The 23,252-nt window shown below is 37.1% G+C and overlaps 1 protein-coding gene across 1 annotated transcript; it reads left to right on the top strand.

Annotated features, from left to right (window-relative positions):
• The first annotated feature begins 1,747 nt into the window (after nucleotides 1–1,747).
• On the top strand, nucleotides 1,748–23,167 carry capgb (capping protein (actin filament), gelsolin-like b). The gene is made up of 9 exons (XM_048170536.1): nucleotides 1,748–1,892; nucleotides 10,240–10,433; nucleotides 15,100–15,254; nucleotides 15,409–15,570; nucleotides 18,538–18,687; nucleotides 19,029–19,115; nucleotides 20,591–20,723; nucleotides 21,258–21,349; nucleotides 22,654–23,167. Exons 2-9 carry the CDS (start codon nucleotides 10,241–10,243, stop codon nucleotides 22,717–22,719), a joined length of 1,038 nt encoding a protein of 345 aa, XP_048026493.1. The 5' UTR covers nucleotides 1,748–1,892; nucleotide 10,240; the 3' UTR covers nucleotides 22,720–23,167.
• The last annotated feature ends 85 nt before the right edge of the window (nucleotides 23,168–23,252 follow it).

A 23,252-nucleotide genomic window follows, 5' to 3' on the forward strand; every position in this document is an offset into this window, starting at 1 on the left:
AATTAATGCATACAAAATGCACTGCTCATAGAGTTTGAACTTGTTGGACTCAAATATAAAGAAATGCAGTCAGTGCTTAACTCCTTGAGTAAAGTTGGCCATATATTCAGATTTTAACTTCGATCAATAACTCATGAGTTAAATGTTAAAACACGAATGCAGCTATTTCCAATTATAGTAACCTAGACAATGAGCTACAACAACCCAATTTTCCTCAAATGTGCTTTATAATATATAAATTGGTCTCTATGAGCGGTCTGAAGGGACTGTCTGAAAAGTGTGAAAACCCTTTTGCTCCTTTTATATTATGAAAAATACTCCAACTTCACTAACACATTGTACTATCACCAAATTAAGTTGTGAGAACGAGCAATGAGAATACTTTTTGTGCACCAAAATAATGACTTTATTCAACAATATCTAGTGATGGGCGATTTAAAAAAACTGCTTCATGAAGCTTTACGAATCTTTTGTTTCAAATCAGTGATTTGGAGCATGTATCAAACTGCCACAGTCACGTGATTTCAGTAAATGAGGCTTCGTTACATCATAAGTGTTTCGAAATTTCAGTTGTTCACATGTCTTTGACAGTTTGTTACACGCTCCTAACCACTGATTCGAAACAAAATATTCATAAAGCTTCGAAGCTTCATGAAGCAGTGTTTTGAAATCACCAATCACTAGATATTGTTGAATTAAATCTTATTTTGTTTTTTTGGTGCACGAAAAGTATTCTCGTTGCTTCATAACATTAAAGTTGAACCACTGTAGTCACATGAACTGTTTTAAATATGTCTTTAGTAGCTTTCTGGGCATTGAAATTGTTAAATATCTTGCTGTCAGTGGAGGCCTCACTGAGCCATCGGATTTTATCAAAAATATCTAAATTTGTGTTCTGAAGATGAACAAAGATCTTACTAGTGTGGAACGACATGAGGGTAAGTAATTAATGATAGACTTTTTATTTTAAGGTGAACTATCCCTTTAAATGTGAATGAGTTTGCAGAAGTAGCAGAATGTCACTGAGTTAAAGAACTGGAAAACTATGTCATTGTTCACTTAAATTTGGCATCTCATGACTTTATTCAATAGACTCTTGTGTTTGGGTTTCAACTGTTGATTTACAGTGTCAAAGATATAAGAAGAGTGATTTCCATAAGTGCACCCATTCTTTTTGTATGCTTAGCAATTATCAAAGGAAATGCACAAATTCATCATCATAGAGATGCCTCTTATTCTCAGGAACTTGAGCCAATGTTACAGACATTTTAAACTTCACAGGTTCATGTTTTTAATGAACCGCTGAAACCACAGCCTAACCTCTGGATTTCCTGTTAATTTGTGAATGTCTGAGTGAATGCAGCCACAGCCATTGTGTGTAAAATACATGCTTAGCTGCATTTCAGCTATGACTTACAGCTCTGAGATCAGATATACAGGCTTTCCAGGTTCTAGGCTTATGTATTTTATTCTATTCATTTGGTTTGTGTGCATAGGCACGCTTCGACATAGTAATGAATGCCTTGTGAGTGACTGGGTGTGACTCATATAAGTAACAGGAGAAACTTAAAAAAAAAACCTCTGGCTAAACATGGTTTTAGATATATTTTTTTTTAGTCCACACAGTCCATGAGGGTTTTCATGTAGTCAAATGTATTCAAAACAAGCAAATAACTTGTTTAACTTAACAAATCTGTGAATTTCACTCTCTCAAGCTCTTACCTTTTTTTGCCTCATTTTTTTGCCATCTGTTTCTTTGGGTGGGGGTGTATTTCAAAGGGCTGGGCTAGAACTGATGCAGGAAGTCATTTTGTACACAATGTCTCTCCTCTACAAATTCTCTTCCTTTCTTTCTCGAAACTCTACAGTCCTCCAACTTCAACATCAGCAAGGTAAGCACTGTAAAATCTGAAAAGATGCTCAGAAATTCACTAATTATACATGCCTAGCCCTCAAAACCAGCCCTATTTATGGCTGCTATCCCGTTGTACCAAATTCATTCATTTTTAGAGCAAAGTAACTTAAAGCAGAGTGAAGTTTAGGTTGGAAGAGACACTCCCTAAACTCAACACCTTAGTTTCACATCTAGCTTATTTCTTATAGTTGATGTGCAAGTACAGCTGTAGAGTTTAAAAATGCTACTCATGAACATATTAAACTCAAAAGTTAGTTAAAAAAATATTTTGCATATTTTGATTTTGACTGGATCTTGAATGTTTAAAACAGGGAACCTGAGCTGCTCAAATAAAATGAAATGCACTTACAGAAATATCTCATCTTTTTTTGTACTCTAAACAATTTTCATTTTGTCAAACTTGATTGCAGTTCTTTTTGAGAAATTATATAAAGTATTTTTATGGAAGTATTTTCATACAAGTATTTATCTGTTCACAAGTAGATCGTGAACAGATAAATAACAAGAGACAAGGGTGGAGCACCCTTGTCTCTTGTAATTCATCTGTCCATGCTCTACTTGCATGTTTCTCTGTAATGATATACATATAAGCTACATAACAGATTATATATCAGTGTCTTATCAACCTCTTTATCAGCTGTTTATTTTTCATTTCACTTTTCTTCAATTCTATCTTATGTAATTACACTGTTATAATTTATGCTACAATTTAAATCGCCTGATCAATTGTGTTTGTTTTGAAACTGATAAAGCACAAGGCCAGTCAAGGGCCAAGTCAACAATTTATTAAAAATGATTACGTTATCAATAACCTGTTATGGTTTTGTCTGACCATAAAGTTTTGTCTACATTGGCAGGTCATTTGCGTTTTATAACATATTAGGCCACTAGGCCAAGCTCCTAGCTGTTAGCTTACAATCTATTAAAACGTATTACAGAGATGTGTTAATATTAAAAAGTATACAATTTCAGCTAAAATTGTCAAAATTACTAAATGATAATAACATTTTAACATAAAAATTAAAAACTGGTACTAGTTCCTCCTCTTTCTGGACATCGTTGCTTATTGTCTTAGAAACAAAAACCATGTTTTACCGTGTTTCCTCCATCAACTCCCTCTGATGAGTGGAGGAAAGATGGATGGTGGCTTGCAGTAATTATCACGCTAGTGTTTAGCGTTTGTCAGGCAACCCGACTCTCCTCGCTGTGGGGCGTCCTCGGCAGGGCCGCTCGGATTATTCCCCCGTGTCCAGTTACTGGACACATATAAGCTAACCAGGCCAGGTGAACTCAAACACACACACACACACACACACACACACTCTCTCTCTCTCTCTCTCTCTCTCTCTCTCTCTCTCTCTCTCACACACACACACACACACACACTGGAAAAGGCAGAATGGAGCCGGACTCAGAAAGCATGGCGGAGCAGGCCGAAGGGGTTTTGCAGTTAAGTGGACTAGTGTTTCTTAGCTTTGAGTGCTCATCACACTCTTTACTTATGAAGGGAGGCTATGAGCTTCTGTTGTCATCACTGTCTTCACATTAGTCGCATAGGCAAATGCTCCACTATCCTGCGATGTACCTGTATGTTTGTCATATTTGATGATGCTCTGTAGTAGATAGCCTAATATTATTTCAGTGCATTAACAATCTTGAGTCAGTACGTTTGTGATCACTGTTTAAAACTTAAAGTTGTGAATTTTTTTTTAAAGCTCCAATTAACTTTTTTATATATATATATAGATTTTATAGCTTTATTTTTTTCACTCATATCACACCTTAATATGCAGAGACAACTATAAGTAAACCATTCGTAGGATGTTTTACCTAAAAAGTGTAACTGTGGTGCTATCAAATTTTTTGTTTTGAACAAAATGGTGTGGCAGACAGGGCGGGAATATGTTTGGCTGGCCAATGGCAGACGGGGGGAGTGTTCAGGAAACAATCCCCACTTCTGATTATGCATACTTCTCTAGTATAGTAAATGAAAAGCAGTACGTGAAATTACTCAGAATGCCTGAATTAGTAGTCTTCATAAAATACTAGGTGAAAAATACCAGGACGAAGTGGGCATTTAATGTACAACTTTGAGTGGCAGGGAAGCGATACAGTTGATGTCGCAAGGCAACATGGTGGATGTAGTATGCGACTGTGTTCATACATACGTTATAGAACATATTTTTAACAGTTTAAACACAAATTAAGGTTTTTCTTAAAATGCGATACCTACACTTAAAGGATTAGTCCACTTTTAAATAAACTTTTCCTAATAATTTACTCACCCCCATGTCATCCAAGATGTCCATGTCTTTCTTTCTTCAGACGAAAAGAAATTAAAGTTTTTGATGAAAACATTCCAGGATTTGTCTCCTTATAGTAGACTTCAATGGGCACCAAACAGTTGAAGGTCAAAATTAGTTTCACTGCAGCTTCAAATTGTTCAACACGATCCCAGATGAGAAATAAGGGTCTTATCTAGTGAAACCATGGCTCATTTTCTGAAAAAAATTGAAAATTTTTAACCAGAAATGCTCATCTTGAACTATAGCTCTCTTCTTCTTCTCTATTAGAATTCCGGCAGTGTAGACACTGGCTAAGTGTATTACTGCCCTCCACAGGTCAAAGTGTGAACTAATTTTTATATGCAATATGCTAGTTCAATAGTATATAACAATTAGTTAAAACTTTGGCCTGTGGAGGGCAGTATTACGCTTAGCAGCGTCTACACTGCTGGAATTCAAATAGAGGAGAAGAAGAAGAGAGCTAGTTCAAGATGAGCATTTAAAGTTAAAACTTAATAATAATTTTCATTTTTTTCAGAAAATGAGCGATGGTTTCACTAGATAAGACCCTTATTTCTCATCTGGGATCGTGTTGAACAATTTGAAGCTGCAGTGAAACTAATTATGACCTTCAACTGTTTGGTGCCCATTGAAGTCCACTATAAGGAGAATAATCCTGGAATGTTTTCATCAAAAACTTTAATTTCTTTTCAACTGAAGGAAGAAAGACATTGACATCTTGGATGACATGGAGGTGAGTAAATTATCAGGAAAAGTTTATTTAAAAATGGACTAATCCTTTAAATTATGTCAGAAATCGCATACTGTCTGAGTAGGTCTTTGCGACCATTAAAAAGTATGTTCAAGATAGTATAAATTTGTGTAGTATGAATGAAATCTGGACATACTACAACTGCCATGTTGTCATTGTTGTGTTATTTGTGGCATCAATGGCATCATGGGATAGTAAAGTGTCCATTTGCTGCGCACAACAGAATCTCAGTGGAATTAGTCAGTAATCCGGGTACTTTTAGTTTTATGAATACTAAAAATGTTGACATACTACTCTTCGCCTAATAAATACATTCAGATGCAGGGTGACAGTATGCGATGTCAGGCGCATAATTTGTGTAATTCTGCTTGCTGACGCTAAAATCAAAGAAATTTTACACTTCACCATTAAAAAAGATAGTATTTTATTTATTTTTAATTTTATTTTATATTTTCATATTATAGAGGTTATGATTAGAGTTAATTAGTTCTGAATGGTAATGAATATGGAAACTGGGGATCATTATACAGATCGGACCATGTGTGTGATTTTGTTAAGTTAAGAGTCATATAAGTGTATTTGGCCCATGTCTTTCAAAGAACATTTTCCCCGATCAGAACCTCGACACAGGAAACAGATTGTGCCAGCTTGCATGTTCTTTGCCCTGTGGTTCTACATGACTCACTGTAGTTAGGCTATTTCATACACGCTATTGGTTATTTTTTGCTTAAACTAAGACACTTTCACATCTACTTACTCGATAAACCATAATGAATGGACTTTTTACACTTTGCTGTAGTGTGAGGGTGGGGTGTTAAAGCACTTGATGAAGTGGGGGAGTGTGAACACTAAGGTCTTTGTTTGTTCTTGACATTTAGGAAACATATAACTTCTGTCTAAACAGATGAATTGCTTAATGTCTGCATGAAACGGAAGTTGTGATACTCTTTTCTTCCCTATTGTGACTTATATCTAAGTCAAATAGCTTGAACAAGAAAAAATGTAGTGTGGGACTTGATTTTTTTTCCCTCTGGAATTGATTGGATCATTGTGGTTTGCTATTGCTGTGATCTGATGTGAGTGGCAGGTTGTTTCGTACTCATGCCAAAAACAGATGTCGTTGCAAGAGCGAGGGAAAGTTATTTTGATTAAAGATTACGAGGGCGCATGAAATTGAAAAATAAATAAATAATGATGTGTATAGTTAATTATTTATAATAAATACTGCAATATTCCATTAAAAAATAAAAACCAAGTGCAAATAGCCTGCCTTGTTGGAAATTAACACTAATTCTCCCCACCATTATCTGATTGAGCAAGACAAAATTAAAAAAGAAATCCCACTGACAACAGAATCAGTGGCGTGGAGGCAGGTGGCATCAGAATTTGACATGACCGACCCAACTTCAAATCCACCTTTTAACTCATTCTTCTCCCTTTTCCCATCGGAGTAGCATTTATTTTTTTTAAAAATGAAGAAAATATATATATATAAAAAATGGAAATACAGTGTGTATAATGAGTATTTAATAGTGGGAATAAAGCGTTTAAAGGCACAATATGTAAGATTTTTGCAGTAAAATATCCACTAGGCCAGTTATATATTTTGTTCAGTTGAGTACTTACAATATCCCATATGTATTACTTCATTTACTATTTGTAAATCGTGAGAAAATTACGATTTTAACCAAGGATATGGGATGTGTCTGGGTGTGTCATATCCGCGTTACTCTCGGTTTCCGGTTTTATTTTGTAGAAACCATCGAAACATCAAAAGACGCTTTAATATATTACATGTCTTATTAGACAAGGGAACAACTGTTTGGTTACATTTACACTACATGTTTAGTCTTATTGTTTAAATCTAGTTTTCTTGATTTTCCGAGAGTACCATGCTTTTACCATGCCTCAGAAAAAAACACTATTTTGTCAAGTAGCTAACAGCATTTTCTCCATCATACAATGTTTTAAAATTAATTGCATGCCATTTTTCAGCACAAGCCATCCAGCATTTATTAATATGATATTCTAACATCGATCTATGTTACTGCAGTGTGCAACAAATGTCTCACAGCAGCCGCCAAGCGAACGCACAGAGTAACGTTATAACATAATTTTCAACACACTCAAATGTATCTAATATGATAAACAGCGCTGTGTTACCCCACATAAGCTTGACCAGAAGAAGCGGAAGCGGCGACTGCGGCATAATTAAAGTTCCGCTGTTCTTGAGCCGCGTGTCGCGTTCGTCTCTCTTTAGCAATTGCTATTTGAAATTGCTCATTTCTGCTCACACAGCACTCACCCTGCTCTGTTTCATACTACAGTAACATTAATAATCTCATCCATGAATATGATTTCTGCCCAAGTCCCATCCCGATTCTTTTCCACTGGCTGTGAGGTGAAGACGACATCTCCCAAGATTCTGCTTGATCAAGATCAAGATCAAGCTACGCCTTTGTTTTGAATAGGCGACCTCTAGAGGAGAAAAATCTACATATTGTAGCTTTAACGGATTTAAATTGTAACTATTTACATGTAAATACTGCTGTTTTCATTAAGTGTAAATAGCATATATCACTATTTGCACTTAGTGCAAAGAAAATACTTTCTGTTGCTATTTACACTTAGTGTATATCACATCTATTGCTGTTTGCAATGCCAAATAAAAATGGTCAATTTTGATTTCATGATGACTTTAATGTATGGCTCTAACAGGAGCAGGTTAACCAAAATCTGCACTTTTTTTTCATTACAGTACAGTACATCGTCTATCCTTCTCTAGAAATTACAATTACTAATTTAATTTATTGTCCTCATAAATGAAGTCATAAATGTGTATCATTAAGTTAACTAGGAAAAGCTACAAATGAATCATAATATTTAGTTAGGGGACGTTCCCTGTTAATACTTCCTTGCAGTTTATGTGGCGCCATTCCCAACAGTGACTAAACAGAATATATGGCACTGAATTAACAGATAATGAGGGAGGAGCAGCCAGCAGCGTAATTGAACTCTGTCATAGTTGTTTTGTGTGTTTTTACAACAGTAACTATGTGAGGAAATAAGATGCATTCTTAGTCATTGTGAAACTAGACGTGTTTGGCTCTCTGTATGGCATGTCTTAGAGAGACGTAAGATAACATGGGCCTCTAAGGCCTCTTCTTTAAATGAGAGTGAAGTAATGCAGCTCTGTTCTAGAGCTCATCTCAGTGTCAGACCATTACAAGAAGAGCCTAATTAAACTGAGTGATTTATTTGTGCCATGCCAGATTATTTGCAGCAACAATATTTATGTTGTAAATCCATGTACCTATCAAAGATGAATGATATCCCGTCTAATATTACCAATGATAGATTTAGTTTGATTTCCGTCCTAATTAAAACATTTAATAAGATAAGACACTTAGAGGACTTATTAACATTTCACATTGACAAGGAAGCAAAAAGTTGCTGTTTTTCAGCCTGTGTACTTCCGCTTATTTTTTATATGGCTGAAGCAGTTTTACAATGAATATTAAAACAATTCCAAAGAAGACAATGAGGAAGAAACCTTGGGGGAAAATCCTGGCATATCCTTATTTTCTTGAATGTTTTATTGGCAGCAGTATGCTGGATTCTACATTTGTGTTCATGCGTGCCTCCATCACACTGTAGTGTCCAAACAAACAGATTTCAAGAATCCAGTGTTTTGGCAGTCAAGTTACTGACAGGTCAAAGAACCAATCAGATAACAGTAGTCTTTAACTGATAGCTCTCTTGGCAAATTAGCAAGAGGAGTAGAGCTACAATAGAGTAGCCTACCCATCGGCCCAGAAGCCAAATGACTAGTAGGTAGTGGTTCAACGGATCACAAAACTCACGGTTCGGATCATATCATGGTTATTAAGTCACAGATAGGATCATTTTTCAGATCAGCACAAAAAAAAAAAAAAAAAAAAAATTGGGGGGTGGGGGGTAACTTTGCATTTATTACTTAGCCCACTTTAACTACTCCGATACCACAGCAGAAACTACTAGCCTAACTAATACATTATTAAAGGCAAGTGAACAGACTGTAAAAAGAACAAATACTTACAAGCATAGATAAATACAACATAAAGTTACAAATAAAGTATAAGGTCTAACTGTAGTATTAATTTTCATGTACAGAACTGTAATAATTAAATATAAAATGACACTGTTCACTGTATAAATTTAATATATAGATTAATCTTTGTTAAAGCTGTGTTTTGTTGTTTGATTTACATGACAGACAACAGCAAGTATTTATAGGTTGCTGTCACTTTAAGAGTAAGACAGACCCCATGCACGCTCACATCCGAATTCTCACTTCGTTCAATTAAGACATTAACCGAATGTGTTTATGAGAATACTTGCCGAGAGGGGTATTTTGACTGACATAATGCGTGTATGTGTCCATCCAAGGTGCATTGAGGACGCGAAAGAGAAATCAATTTGGAGTTTGTGAGCTATCTGAAACGCGCCTCTCTCTCGCTCTGTGTGCGCGCGCGAGCCATGTACTGTATGTATGTGCGTCTGTGCACAGCGATAACAGCGTGGCGTGCGATACCGAATTAAATCCTATTTTGCCTCTTCTAGCGCTGGAATGGTTTTATATCTATTTAATGTGTAAACTAGCAAGACAAAACACGTGCAAATTATAACATTTTACTCTATTGCGGTGAAAGTTGCGAATCACATGCGTGCCGAACCGTGGGGCCTGGTCCGTACGGATCAACAACGATCCGTTTAACCACTACCAGTAGGTGAAAAGAAATTTTCTTGTAAAACAAACATATCTAATATGAAATCTTTTATTCTCTTTTTAATTAAAGGATATACTTTCCATACTCCTAAATATACAGTACACTACTGTTCAAAAGTTTGGGTTCGGTAAGAATTTTTTTTAAAATAAATTAATACTTGTAGTTAGTAAAGCTATATTAAATTGATCAAAAGTGACAGTAAAGACTTTTAACTTCGAATGAGCTTGATGATGTGCAGCCTTCAAATTGAGAATCACCCAGTGTTTCCTAAACCTGTTCCTGATTCATCTCTTCAATTTATTATGATAGCTACTCAACACTGGAATTCTCCTCACTGACCTCAAGTCACAGGCAATTGCTTCAGCTTCAAAAACATTTCAGGGCAAAGAATGAATCTTTTTATTGTCAGATGTCTGGTGCCCGTAGTCCTTTCGGGAATTTCATCTGCTGTTGCTTTTTGATCCTCCCCTCCTCACCATTTGTTCTGTCTCTCTGCAGAATGCTCCCATTTCAGGCCGCTCCAGGGCAGTTTGGGGATGAGATTAGGCAGCCGGGACTGAGATGTTGGCGAGTGGAGAAGATGAAGGCAGTTCCTCTGGATAAAGCTGAGGTGGGGGCTTTCTTCAATGGTGACTCCTACCTTGTGCTGGATAACCGGGGTGACCAGGGTGCAGACCTCCACATGTGGATTGGTGAGATGGATAGCTGCTGATTTTCTCTATTGGTTATTTTGTTACTTTCAGATTTGCAGTCTGAAAGACACAGGATACACAATTTAGTATTTGATGACATTTTTTCATACTTTTTATGATTAACCTCATATGGGAAGTAGGGTTTCTTCTTTTTTTTAATGATGGGTTTAAAGGGACAGAACATGTGGCCTGAAAATCTATTAGAATGCATGAACATTTAAAGGATAATTTTGCAAATTTTCAGCTTGTTTTGTATTATTGCAATGTCAGTAGTATATGTAAATGAACAATGTTCACTTTCTCTGTGTTACCTGCACCCAAATATTGCAATTTGTAAGCAAAAGGATGATGCAAAGTACATAATTTTGCATGGAATAAAACATTTTGTGCATTGTTTTTTTCCATAAACAGAAACGACAGTATATTTCGCCACAGTCCTGAGGGTCAGGGTCAGTCAGTCATGATTCATGCTCATCATGTGGTGGGGTATGGGGTCTGAAAGACTGGTACAATAGCCTGCTGAGATAAACGATACGCTTGATCACACAGTCGAGTGGGCCTAAACCCAGTCTGAGTGAGTGCACAGAAAGGTTGGATAGAACGGCTGATAGACAGGAGAGAGGGATGAAGAGGGAAGAGTCCCAAGGGAAAAAGGCATGGGCGGGTGTTTTCATAGGTCATTAATGTTTCAGAAGGCCTGTGACAGGACTTCAGTTAGGTCTATTGTCTTATGGTGTATCCGGTGCTTTAGGTAACACTGAGCCTGGTTGTCAGCATGATGAGCCATCTTCTCTCATGCCTTCTCATTAACCATCCCTTATCCATAAACACCCCCCATCTCTTTCATTACTCAGAATCCCTGGTCTCAGTTCCTAACCCCAACATATCATTCATTCATAATGACCTTCTACTGCAGAGATAATACCACCATGTTCTACAATCGATGGCTGCTCGATTACGTCAAAACCCAAAATTGTGATTATTCCGGTCAATATTGAGATCACGATTGTTTTACAATTACTCATTGACTTTGGAAACATCATGTATTTATTGAACATATTTCCTTGAACCCGATCAACTAGGTTATAAGGTGCTTCCAAAAACTACTGAAAACTACTAAACATTTAGGAAGTTGCTAACGCGCACCGCTGTAAAGGAAAGGGTGGCACTTGTTTTGGCATGCTTCTGTCACGAGCGAGGTGACAATAAGGCCATAGACCTATATTGGCTAGCATAGTTCATGTTTGTTGGTTGGATTCCAGGCGATGACAAGATTAAACAGAAGCATCATTGGTAAACGGAATGAAGCATAAGAATCATTTTATCAATTTGATTAATCGCCCAGCCCTATCACAAACTGCCTTGCATTTCACTCAAACAGCTCAGCTCAGAAAACTGTTGCTCAGAGGTGTAGATAGAGGAAGTGGCTGCGTTGGTGGCATTTCACACATAGTAGAATTGTGCAAAATTGCACTGTAGTGTTAATACACACAGTGTTTCCAGAAGTGGATCGAAATAGTTAATCAAAGTTGTCCTAAGAAAAGGTTTTAGGACCAACTTTGATGAAAGGTTTTGATACACTTCAAATGTTTACTATATTTTGAAGGAATGTTCTTTTTAATTGCTTTCTCTTATTTGTATTTGCTGACTTTTTATTGGCATGTATGAGAGAAAGTTTGTAAAATGACTTATGTGAGTGAATTCCATACATTAAAATGAGGTTTAATTGTTACAAAAGGTTTCATTTGTTAACATTAGTTAATATGAACTAACACTACTTCTACAGCAATTGTTAATCTTAGTTAATGTTAATTTCAAAATAATCAAAAGTTGTGTCTGTTAACATCTGGTTAATGCACTGTGAACTAACATGAACAGACAATGAACAATTGTATTTTGTAACATAACTAACATTAACAGGTTAATAATATGCTGCTCAGTGCTCATAGTTACTTAATGTACTAACAAATGCATTAAAGGTGCCCTAAAGGTGCCTTTTCAAAAGATGTAATATAAGTCTAAGGTGTCCCCTGAACGTGTCTGTGAAGTTTCAGCTCAAAATACCCCATAGATTTTTTTAAATTAATTTTTTTAACTTTTGGGGCATCATTAACTATGCACCGATTCAGCGTGCGGCCCCTTTAAATCACGCACTCCCCTGCCCCCGCGAGCTCTCGACTGCCTTAAACAGCAAACACAAAGTTCACACAGCTAATATAACCCTCAAAATGGATCTTTACAAAGTGTTCATCATACATACATCGATTCCTGTGAGTATAGTATTTATTTGGATGTATACATTTATGAATGAGTTTGAGGCTGTGCTCTGTGGCTAAAGGCTAATGCTACACTGTTGGAGAGATTTATAAAGAATGAAGTTGTGTTTATGCATTATGCAGACTGCAAGTGTTTAAAAATGAAAATAGTGACGGCTCTCTTGTCTCCGTGAATACGGTAATAAACGATGGTAACTTTAACCACATTTAACAGTACATTAGCAACATGCTAACAAAACATTTAGAAAGACAATTTACAAATATCGCTAAAAATATCATGTTATCAATGATCATGTCAGTTATTATTGCGCCATCTGCCATTTTTCGCTATTGTCCTTGCTTGCTTACCTAGTCTTATGATTCAGCTGTGCACAGATCCAGACTTTCTGCCCTTGTGTAATGCATTGAACATGGACTGGCATATGCAAATATTGGGGGCGTATATATTAATGATCCCGACTGTTACGTAACAGTGTGTTATGTTGAGATTCGCTTGTTCTTTGGAGGTTGTTTAAACAAATTAGATTTATATAAGAAGGAGGAAACAATGGAGTTTGAGACTCACTGTATGTCATTTCCATGTACTGAACTCTTGTTATTCAACTATGCCGACGTAAATTATATTTTTGAATCTAGGGCACCTTTAACTAGTGTAAACAAATGAGACCTTATTGTAAAGTGTTACCAAAAATGGAATATATATAGGCTATTAATTTTCAGTAACATTATTATGATGGTCCCCTTTAGACATTTGCCCTGTCCCAAATAGCACTCTAAACCCTCACGGTCTTCCTCTTAGTTCGCAATTTTTGCGATGTAATGTCACTTTGACTGCCGGGTAGAAGCCCTCTGCGTAACTCGCAGACTTGCGGGCTCAGCAGAAGTGCGCATCAAGTGCGCATCAAGGGCGCATAGCGGCCGAAAAAGGGGCGCTCGCGAGCACCCTTTTGAAAGCTAAAGACTGATAGTGCACATCAAGTATGCCATTTGGGACAGGGCTATTCCTTTGACTATAAGTATCAGTGATGCGCGGGTCAATGTATAAACAACCCGCACCCGACCGACGTTTTCAACTAACCCGCCCGCAACTCGGACCGCAAAAAAAAAGGAAAATATTGTACCCGACCCGCTTCCTGACCCGCATTTTTTTAAAAGTAGTAAATGCTCATTGTAGCGTCATTGGGCCATAGATGTAAGAACTAGGGGTGCGGGGGGGGGTGGCCAGGGGTACGGGTGTGTCTCTCCCCCGACTTTCCCAGCAAAAATCCCGCCCCCTCTCAGAAAATACATAAAACTGACATTAATGAGCTATATGCGTTTAAAAGTAGCCTATTAAAATGGTACAATGGCATTGCTCAGTTCAACGTGTTGGGAAATCGGGCATTTTGTCCCGCGTCAGCATTTATTCAAAAGTTAATAACGCTCAACATTCAAAAGGTAAATAAGGATTTCCCACTTGTATTAGTAGGCTTAGGCTATTTCGCCACGTGAATGCCCAATTGAAGCTCTCACAAGCACAAAATGCAGGGATAGAATATGTTAATAAAGTATTTATTAACGCATTTTAGACTAACAGAAACAGGTAGGCTAAGCCAAAGACTGAGGCTACAATATCCATAAATAAATGTTCACAAATACCCATGAAAGTAAAACTGAAACCTTTAGTAAGTAAAACTGAAAATTACAAAGGTTTAATTGGCATCTTTTATTCAAACGACCCGACCGTTCGCGACCCGAATATCATTAAAAATATTTTTGGATGACTCGTAACCGCGGGTGACCGCAGACACCCGCTCATTTTGGATCAACCCACGCATCACTGATAAGTATGTTGCACCTACATGAATCATTAGAATATTAGTAGAGTATCAGTAATATGTTTGCTTAAAGGGTTAGTTCACCAAAAAAAAAAAAAATTGTGTCATTTATTACCCTCATGCGTTCCACACCTGTAAGACCTTTGTTCATCTTCAGGACACAAATTAAGATCTTTTTGATGAAATCCGATGGCTCAGTGAGGCCTCTATTGCCAGCAGTGTCACTTAACCTCTCAAGAGTAAGGTACTAAAGTCTTAATTTGTGTTCTGAAGATGAACGGTCTTATGGGTGTAGAATGACATGAGGGTGAGTAATAAATGACATAATTTTCATTTTTGGGTGAACTAACCCTTTAATATCTGCTAACAATTTATTTTTATGGTTCCCCCAACAGACATTCTACTGACTATAAGTAACTTTGCAACTACTTGTCAACTTATTCTGCTAACCCTAACCCTACCCCTAACAGTCTACTATTACTCAACTAATACTGTAAGACTTAGTTGACAGGTGCAACATTACTTATAGTCAACAAACCATCAATTTTCTCTCTTCCTCTTTCTCCCTTTTAGGAGAGAAATCATCTCGTGACGAGCAGGTAGCTTGTGCCATGTTGGCTACACAGCTGGATAACTTCCTGGGTGGAGATCCAGTCCAGCACAGGCAGGTTCAGGGCTATGAGTCCCCAGAATTCATGAACCTCTTCCCTCGAGGAGTCAGCTACAAGGTGAGATGTGGTTGTGTTTTCCCATCCTCTCACATGTACACAAAAAGGCTTGATATATAAATGAACTGATCATTACAGTAATACAGAATCCATATTTAATTCAATTAAAGAGTGCTTATGTTCCTTGCATAGTCACACTATTCTGTTTGTACAGGAGGGAGGTGTGGAGTCTGGCTTCAGAAAAACACAGTCTGGATCTGGACCTGTTCATAGGTTATACCAAATCAAAGGGAAGCGCAACATCAGAGCCAAGGAAGTAGATTTGAGCTGGCAGAGCTTTAACAAAGGGGACTGCTTCATACTCGACCTGGGCGAGGTGTGTGCCTGTCTGTTTCACTGTTGCCTATGTATGTCTCTCTATGTACACTTCAGAAATCTGGGGTTGGTAAGATTTTTTGTTGTTGTTTTTTGTTTGAATTAAAGGATTAGTTCACTTCAGAATTAAAATTTCCTGATAATTTACTTAGCCCCATGTCATCCAAGATGTTTATGTCTGTCTTTCTTCAGTCAAAAAGAAATTAAGTTTTTTGAGGAAACCATTCCTGGATTTTTCTCCATATAGTAGACTGAACGGCTACTAACAGGTTGAAGGTCCAAATTGCAGTTTAAATGCAACTTCAAAGGGTTTTACACAATCCCAGCCGGGGAATAAGGGTCTTATCTAACGATCGGTCATTTTTAAAAAATAAATAAATGAATAAAAATGTGTATACTTTTTATCCACAAAATGCTCATCTTGCACTGCTCTGCGATGCACCACGCATTACGTAATCACATTGGAAAGGTCACGCATGGCGTAGGCGGAAGTACCATGGTAGGGCGAAAAACTCATTTTCAAAAATCATTTTCTCCTCCAACTTCAAAATCATCTGACATCGTTGTTTTACTTTTTGTTTTTTTGTTTTTTTTGTAAAGGCTGTTTGACTTAGTCTTTGCATGTTGGCTTTGTAAACACTTGCTTGGTACTTCCGCATTCTGTGACCTTTCCAACATGATGATCGCATCGCAGAGCTAGTACAAGATGGGCATTTGTGGTTAAAAAGTATATAAATGTTTTTTGTTTGTTTTTTTAAATTACTGATTGTTTCACTAGATAAGACCATTATTCCTCGTCTGGTATCGTTTAAAGCCCTTTGAAGCTGCATTTAAACTGCAATTTGGAACTTCAACCTGTTGGTAGCCATTGAAGTCCACTATATGGAGAAAAATGTTTTTCTCAAAAACCTTAATTTCTTTTCGACTGAAGAAAGAAAGACATGAACATCTTGGATGACATGGGGGTGAGTAAATTAACAGTAAATTTTAAAGGGGCTCTATGTAAGATTTTTACTTTAATAAAGCATAATAATACCCCCATATGTTTGCAGATATTTAGGAAACATGCTAAGTACTTGTTCCTCAGAAAAACAATGCTACAGCCAGATATTCTACTTTGAAAATGCGTGTTCCGTGTCGGAATGTCTGTCTTTGTTTTGGTCTGTGCGAAACCGCATGCTGCCAGTTTATCCAATAGTATTTCGACATCACAGGTTGCCAGTTGGCGGAAAACACAGCGTATTGCAACCATGGAAACCAACAAACAAACAGGGTCAGAGAATTGCAGATTCTACTTGACCTAAAAAGCCTCTGAATCCATCTAAATATCTCTATGAACAACAGCATATTAAAGGTCCCGTTTTTCGTGGTTTTTTGAAGCTTTGATTGTGTTTATAGTGTGCAATATAACATGTGTTCATGTTTCGCGTGTAAAAAAACACATAATTTACTTATCTGTATACCGCTGTTTCCACTGTCATAAAAACGGGCTGATGACTTCCTTGTTCTATGAAGTCCCTCCTTCAGAAATACGTAACGAGTTCTGATTGTGCCAGCGGTTCCTGTGTTGTGATTCGACAGCAGTTTAGCGCATCTTGCCCGGAAAGGTCACGCCTCTTACCATAACGTGGAGATGCACGCGCTCAGTGTTATTGTAAACATGTCTTTAATTTTACCCTATCAATCTGAGCCGGAATCAGACCCGGTGATTGGACTGCGGGATGAAAATAACAGCGTTTCGACGACACGGCGACAAACACACTCTACAAACGCAACTCTTGTGTATTCCTGTGGGCGGAGGTTAGTCAAAAAACTGTTTTAGTGACATCATTAAAGAAGGAAGTAGAGGGATGTAGTCCAAACTGGCCGTTCGATGTAGGCGACTTCTGTTAAATAAAATATCTCGCTTGGCATTGAACTTTGAGCTTTAAAATTTTACAGATTTTATTTATACTCTAACAACAACATTACACACTAACTAAAGTTTGAAACATGGGATCACGAAGAACGGGACCTTTAAAACCGATAAATCAACTCATCAGCTTTGTTTAAGTCTCCTCAGCTTTCATTGTCAATTGCTCTCCTTATTCTTGCTGGCAACCCGCGTCTTTGAACGAGGGGGTGGGCCAAACAATATTTTGAATTTGGACTGCAGTACTTATTTTGAACACTGGGTGTCATTCCTACATAGAGCCCCTTTAATTCTGAAGTGGACTAATCCTTTAATTCTTTTATTCAGCAAGGATGCATTAAAGGTGCTACAGAGGATGTTTTGTTTTATACATTTTTGAAATATTACTTGAAACTGTCTTTACTAACTAATAAAAGACTATTTATTAGGTGCACTGAAAGTAATAATATTAATATAGATCATCTGTGCACGAGGTAGGGCCTTAAAAACATCAGCCAATCGTTTACGCGATCATCGCATAAACGATTGGACCTCTGGCTTGTCAATCACTGCCACGACATTCCTTGTGAGAGACGTGCGCGGCTGCGCTCTCCAGTAACTTTCCACAGGCGCCGCATGCAATGTTTTTGTCAGGAGACCGGAGTAACAACTGCAGATTATGAGTTTCCTGCGGTGAGTCCGACATAATGAATCCACTAACACGACACAGCGAATGCCGGTGGTAAACACTCGTGTTCCAATACTCGTGCACGAGTTTTGGGAGGTGTTCCCTCGAAATGAGCTGTGAAGGAGGGGGGTTGTTCTTACGCATGCGCTCATTTCAAAAACTCAGTAACGGTCTTTGGTTTCTCAGTCAACGAAAGATCCTCTGTAGCACCTTTAAAATGATCAAAAGTAACAGTAAAGATGTTTGAAATATTTAAAATAAATGCTTTATTTTGATCAAATAAAAATGTAAACTGCTCTGCATCGCACAACACTGCATATCAACAAAATATAAAGTAGCAGTTATTTGAAATAAAACTGATTTCGTTTTAAAATCTTTTAATTCTCCAGACGATTGTGTCATGGATTGGATCTCAGGCAAACATCTTTGAGAAGCAGAAGGTGCGGGAGATCGCCACTCTTATCAGAGATACAGAGAGACATGGCAAAGCCCAGATCACTAACATAAATGAGGGAGAGGAGACGCAGGAAATGCTACAGGTAACAACAGGCCAGTGTATTTTGGCCAAAAACCAAACTATTTTTCAAACCATTTACACTTCACTTCAATCCTTGTTAAGTCTGACGTCACAAGTCACAATTTCCATATCCAAATGTTCATTCAGGTCCCAAAAGAAAACAACAAACGGTGCAAAAACCCACACACACACTGCATTTTTTGCATAAAAATATGGCACTGAAAAACAAAACATGGCATGTTTATGAATGCATTTATTCATTTGGCAGACGCTTTTATCCAAAGCGATAAATACTGTTTTTTTTAGGCGATGAGCTCTGACTGTGTTGCTCTCGTCCTCTCTATCTTCTGTTATAATGAACAGGTTCTTGGTCCAGTGCCAGAGCTGAAAGAAAGCACTCCAGAGGAGGACAGTCAAGCAGATGCATCAAATTCCGCTTCCCTCTACAAGGTACCACAACTCCATTATGTGCTTGGCTTGTGTTAAAGGATTAGTTCACTTTCAAATGAAAATTAGCCCAACTTTACTCACCCTCAAGCCATTCTAGGTGTATATGACTTTATTATTTTATTCTTTATTCTGGAGAAATATTAATAAATATCCTGACGCATCTAAGCTTTATAATGGTAGTGAGCGGGTTCACGAGTATGAGCTGAAGAAAGTGCTTCCATCCATCATAAACGTGTACTCCACATGGCTCCGGGGGTTACTAAAGTCCTTCTGAAGCGAATCAATGCGTTTGTGTAAAATAAATATCAATATTTAACAAGTTATGAAGTAAAATATCTAGCTTCTGCTAGACCGCCTTCCGTATTCAACATACGAAGAAAGTGTAACTGACGCAACGGCAGTTTACACTTTCTTCATAACTTGAATACGGAAGGCCGTATACGGAAGGCCCCCCCAGAGCTGTGTGGAGTACACATTTATGATTGATGGAAGCACTTTCTTCAGCTCATACTCGTGAACCCGCTCACTACCATTATAAAGCTTGGATGCATCAGGATATTTATTAATATTTATCAGACTGTGTTCATCAGAAAGAAGAAAGTCATATACACCTATGATGGCTTGAAGTTGAGTAAAGCTATTTTAATTAGATTTTTGATTTAATTTCATTTTTATTTGAAAGTGAACTAATCCTTTAATTGTGTTAATAACCAGATCCTGATCTAAACTGGAAAGTCCATAGCTGTGTTCGAAATCACCCCCTATACACTCATTCACTATTCCCTCCATTATTCCTTTAATATAGTCTATTTGATGGAGTGAATAAAAAAAGGAGTGAGCGAATTCGGACACTGAGTGCACTGGAAGGGCTGCCGCTTTTGTATAGTTTGTGCTTACCGTTTAATTGTAGCTCCAGTTGTAAATGAAAAGATATGTCTAGAACATTAAAACTTTGCATAAACCTTAATTAAACAATTTCATAATTTAAAATAGAATCTTTACCTGTATGATACGCTGTACCCACATTGGACCAGAGGTTTGGAAAATGGATAGATGGATGATTCAGCTGCAGGCGCCATCTTCTGGCCAGACGTGGAATTAATTTGGCGTGCATTATGGGTAGTATTCTCTAGCTGTTGAGTGTACATCGGTTGTACAGTCGTTATTGCGGTACATTATGGGATTGAATAAGTGCACTCAATAACGTCTACTGTGGTTTCAGACACCACCACAAATGGCTGTTCCCTCAAATAGTGCCCTGTTTAGGGTATGGGGGCGATTTCTCACACAGCCCTTGAGACTACATGTGGATGTTCGAATGAATCCTTGCCATTGGGAGTCCATTAAGTAATCCATATCTATACTTGCTCAATGCACTTTTATCTGATGTTCCCAAAATTCCTAAAAGGTCTAACAAACATACCTTCCACATTTTTATGTACATTCAATCTGAAGAAATGGTCAATTCTTTATAGGTTTCAGATGCAACGGGGTCAATGAAGCTGACCAAGGTATCAGAGAAAAGTCCATTTGCAAAGGACTTGCTGGTACGTGATGACTGCTTTATCCTGGACAATGGGACCAATGGAAAGATCTTTGTTTGGAAAGGTAAGAAAAATTGTGCATGCATGTCACAATAAAACAATTGGTGAACAAATTACTTATATTCTGTATATAATATACACTACCATTCAAAAGTTTGGGGTAAGTAAGATTTGTTCAGCAATGATGCATTCAATTGATCAAAAGCAACAGTAAAGAGCTATAATGTTACAAAATATTTCAAATAAATGCTGTTCTTTTGAACTTTCTATTGATCAAAGAATCCCGGAAAAAAAAAAGATTTCCACAAAATATTAAGCAGCACAACCATTTTTCAACTATGATAATAAGAAGAAATGTTTCTTGAGCAGCAAATCAGCATATTAGAATGATTTCTGAAGGGTCATGTGACACTGAAGACTGGAGTAATGATGCTGAAAATAAATAAATTACATTTTAACTAAATCTGTTAGTCCTTGGTGAGTCATATTTCAAAAATATTTAAAAAATCATACCGACCCCAAACCTATGAATAGTAGTGTACATACTACATGCATACATAAGTTTCATAATTGAAATGTTATTTTCGGTGATTCTCAGGAAGTGGAGCGAACGCAGAAGAGAAGAGGGCTGCTCTGAAAATGGCAGATGACTTCATCCAGCAAATGAATTACCCCAAGATGAAAACACAGGTCTGCACTTATAGAATTATTCTTGTGTGTTACATAGATAGATAGATAGATAGATAGATAGATAGATAGTACTGTGCAAAAGTCTTAGGCCACCATTAGATGTTGTTTTAGCAATGGTATACTGACAATATAATTATTCCACAGTCTCTTTATTAGAATATAACCATAAAATACAGGAAATTTTATGCAGTATTAAAAAAAAAAATCAGAAAAAAACAGCTTCTATAGGCTAAAGTAGCAAGTATTTGGTGACCTCCCCTTACACTTGAGCAATAGCAGGAACCTGGCTCTCTTAAACCTAAATGGAATGGAAAAGGGCTGAAAGGCCAAGAAAACTTTCAAAATATGATATAGTTTCTTCTTTGACAAACTGGAAGGAGGTCACACTAAATACTGATTATTGCTCAAATAATCCATTTTGTTTCTGATTTTGTGTGCATATTTCCTTTATTTGCTGTTTGTATCTTAATAAAGAGATCGAAAAATAAATATGGATGGTTAATAAAAAAATGCTAAAACAACAAAGCTTGGTGGCACAAGATTTTTGTACAGTGCTGTATATTAAAAGTTTGAAAAATTGGTAATTTGTGCACCAGTGGCAACCCCTAACAGAACTGGAAATGTATTGTCCCGCCCCCAAAACACATGCCATTGGTTAACCCAATGTTATTGTGCCTGGCCCAGTCTGGATGCTCAAACAGATTTCAATTCTGTTTGGTGCTGCAAGTTACACAGCAAAATCTCCAGAGTTAAATCAACTCTGCTCAGAGTACATATGGTCCCTCTCTAAATAGTGTTAAAATAACACTAAAGCAGGGTTAAAGTTAATGAGATAATTAAGCAATTAATTAAGTGATGATTGTGCATTAGTGATGAACACCTGCTGTTAACAAGCAGAATCACTGAAGAAAAGAGAAACACAAGAACTACAACTGACTTAAGTCACAGCCTTATTAGTTGCTTAATTATCTCATTAACTTTAACTCTGCTTCAGTGTTACTTTAACACTATTTAGAGAGGGACCATATGTACTCTGAGCAGAGTTGATTTAACTCTGGAGATTTTGCTGTGTACATGCACATAAAATTCTTATTCTGATATGGGTTGGTGGGTGGGCAATTTATAATTGACTATTTACAGCATATGTCTTCTAAATTAAAGAATCATGACTTGAAAACAGCTATATTTTATCGTATTTGGTCTGGCCTTTGGAAGCATTACTCAAAAGAACTAAAAATCTGTTGAGTTTGTACTTATGTAAGGATGCCAGATCCTCTAAAATCTAGTGTTTTTCTGTCTTACAGGTGGAGATTTTACCACAGGGCAGAGAGACTGTTATGTTTAAACAGTTTTTCCAAAACTGGAATTAAACCTCATTTGACTGCATGATCAAAGAATAAACTGCACTCAACCAGTTGTCAAAAACATACTGTAACTTACTTAAATAAGGTCACAGAGATATTACATTCTAAACAAATGTACAGTTTTATTAAAAAAGATCATGCGTATGAATGAGAGAGCTTTACTATTTGTCTGTTACCATGTTTTTATGGCTTTTAAAAGATGTTTATATTGATCAATAGAAATTTTAAAGAGATTTGAATTATTTCCCCCTTTTTTGATTGAGAAAGTCAGCCTTGATAACCATGAACCGCTAAGCCACTTCTACTTAAAAAACAGAATAATGTTACTAACATTTTTCAAGCCAATGCACTGCAATTTCACAAATTCTGTGGAAACTTGTGCTTGTTGCTTTTTTTTTTACTCATTTTGTGTATGTAACTGCAGCATGGCAATAAAAATGCATTTGCAACAACAGGAAAGAATTCTGGGATTATTTATCCTGCGTGCATTCGTGCAGATGCCCTGGAATTCCCCTTTAGACAGATAAGAGGACAGTGAT

Source organism: Megalobrama amblycephala, linkage group LG20, assembly GCF_018812025.1.
Source record: "Megalobrama amblycephala isolate DHTTF-2021 linkage group LG20, ASM1881202v1, whole genome shotgun sequence".
Classification (NCBI taxonomy): domain Eukaryota; kingdom Metazoa; phylum Chordata; class Actinopteri; order Cypriniformes; family Xenocyprididae; genus Megalobrama; species Megalobrama amblycephala.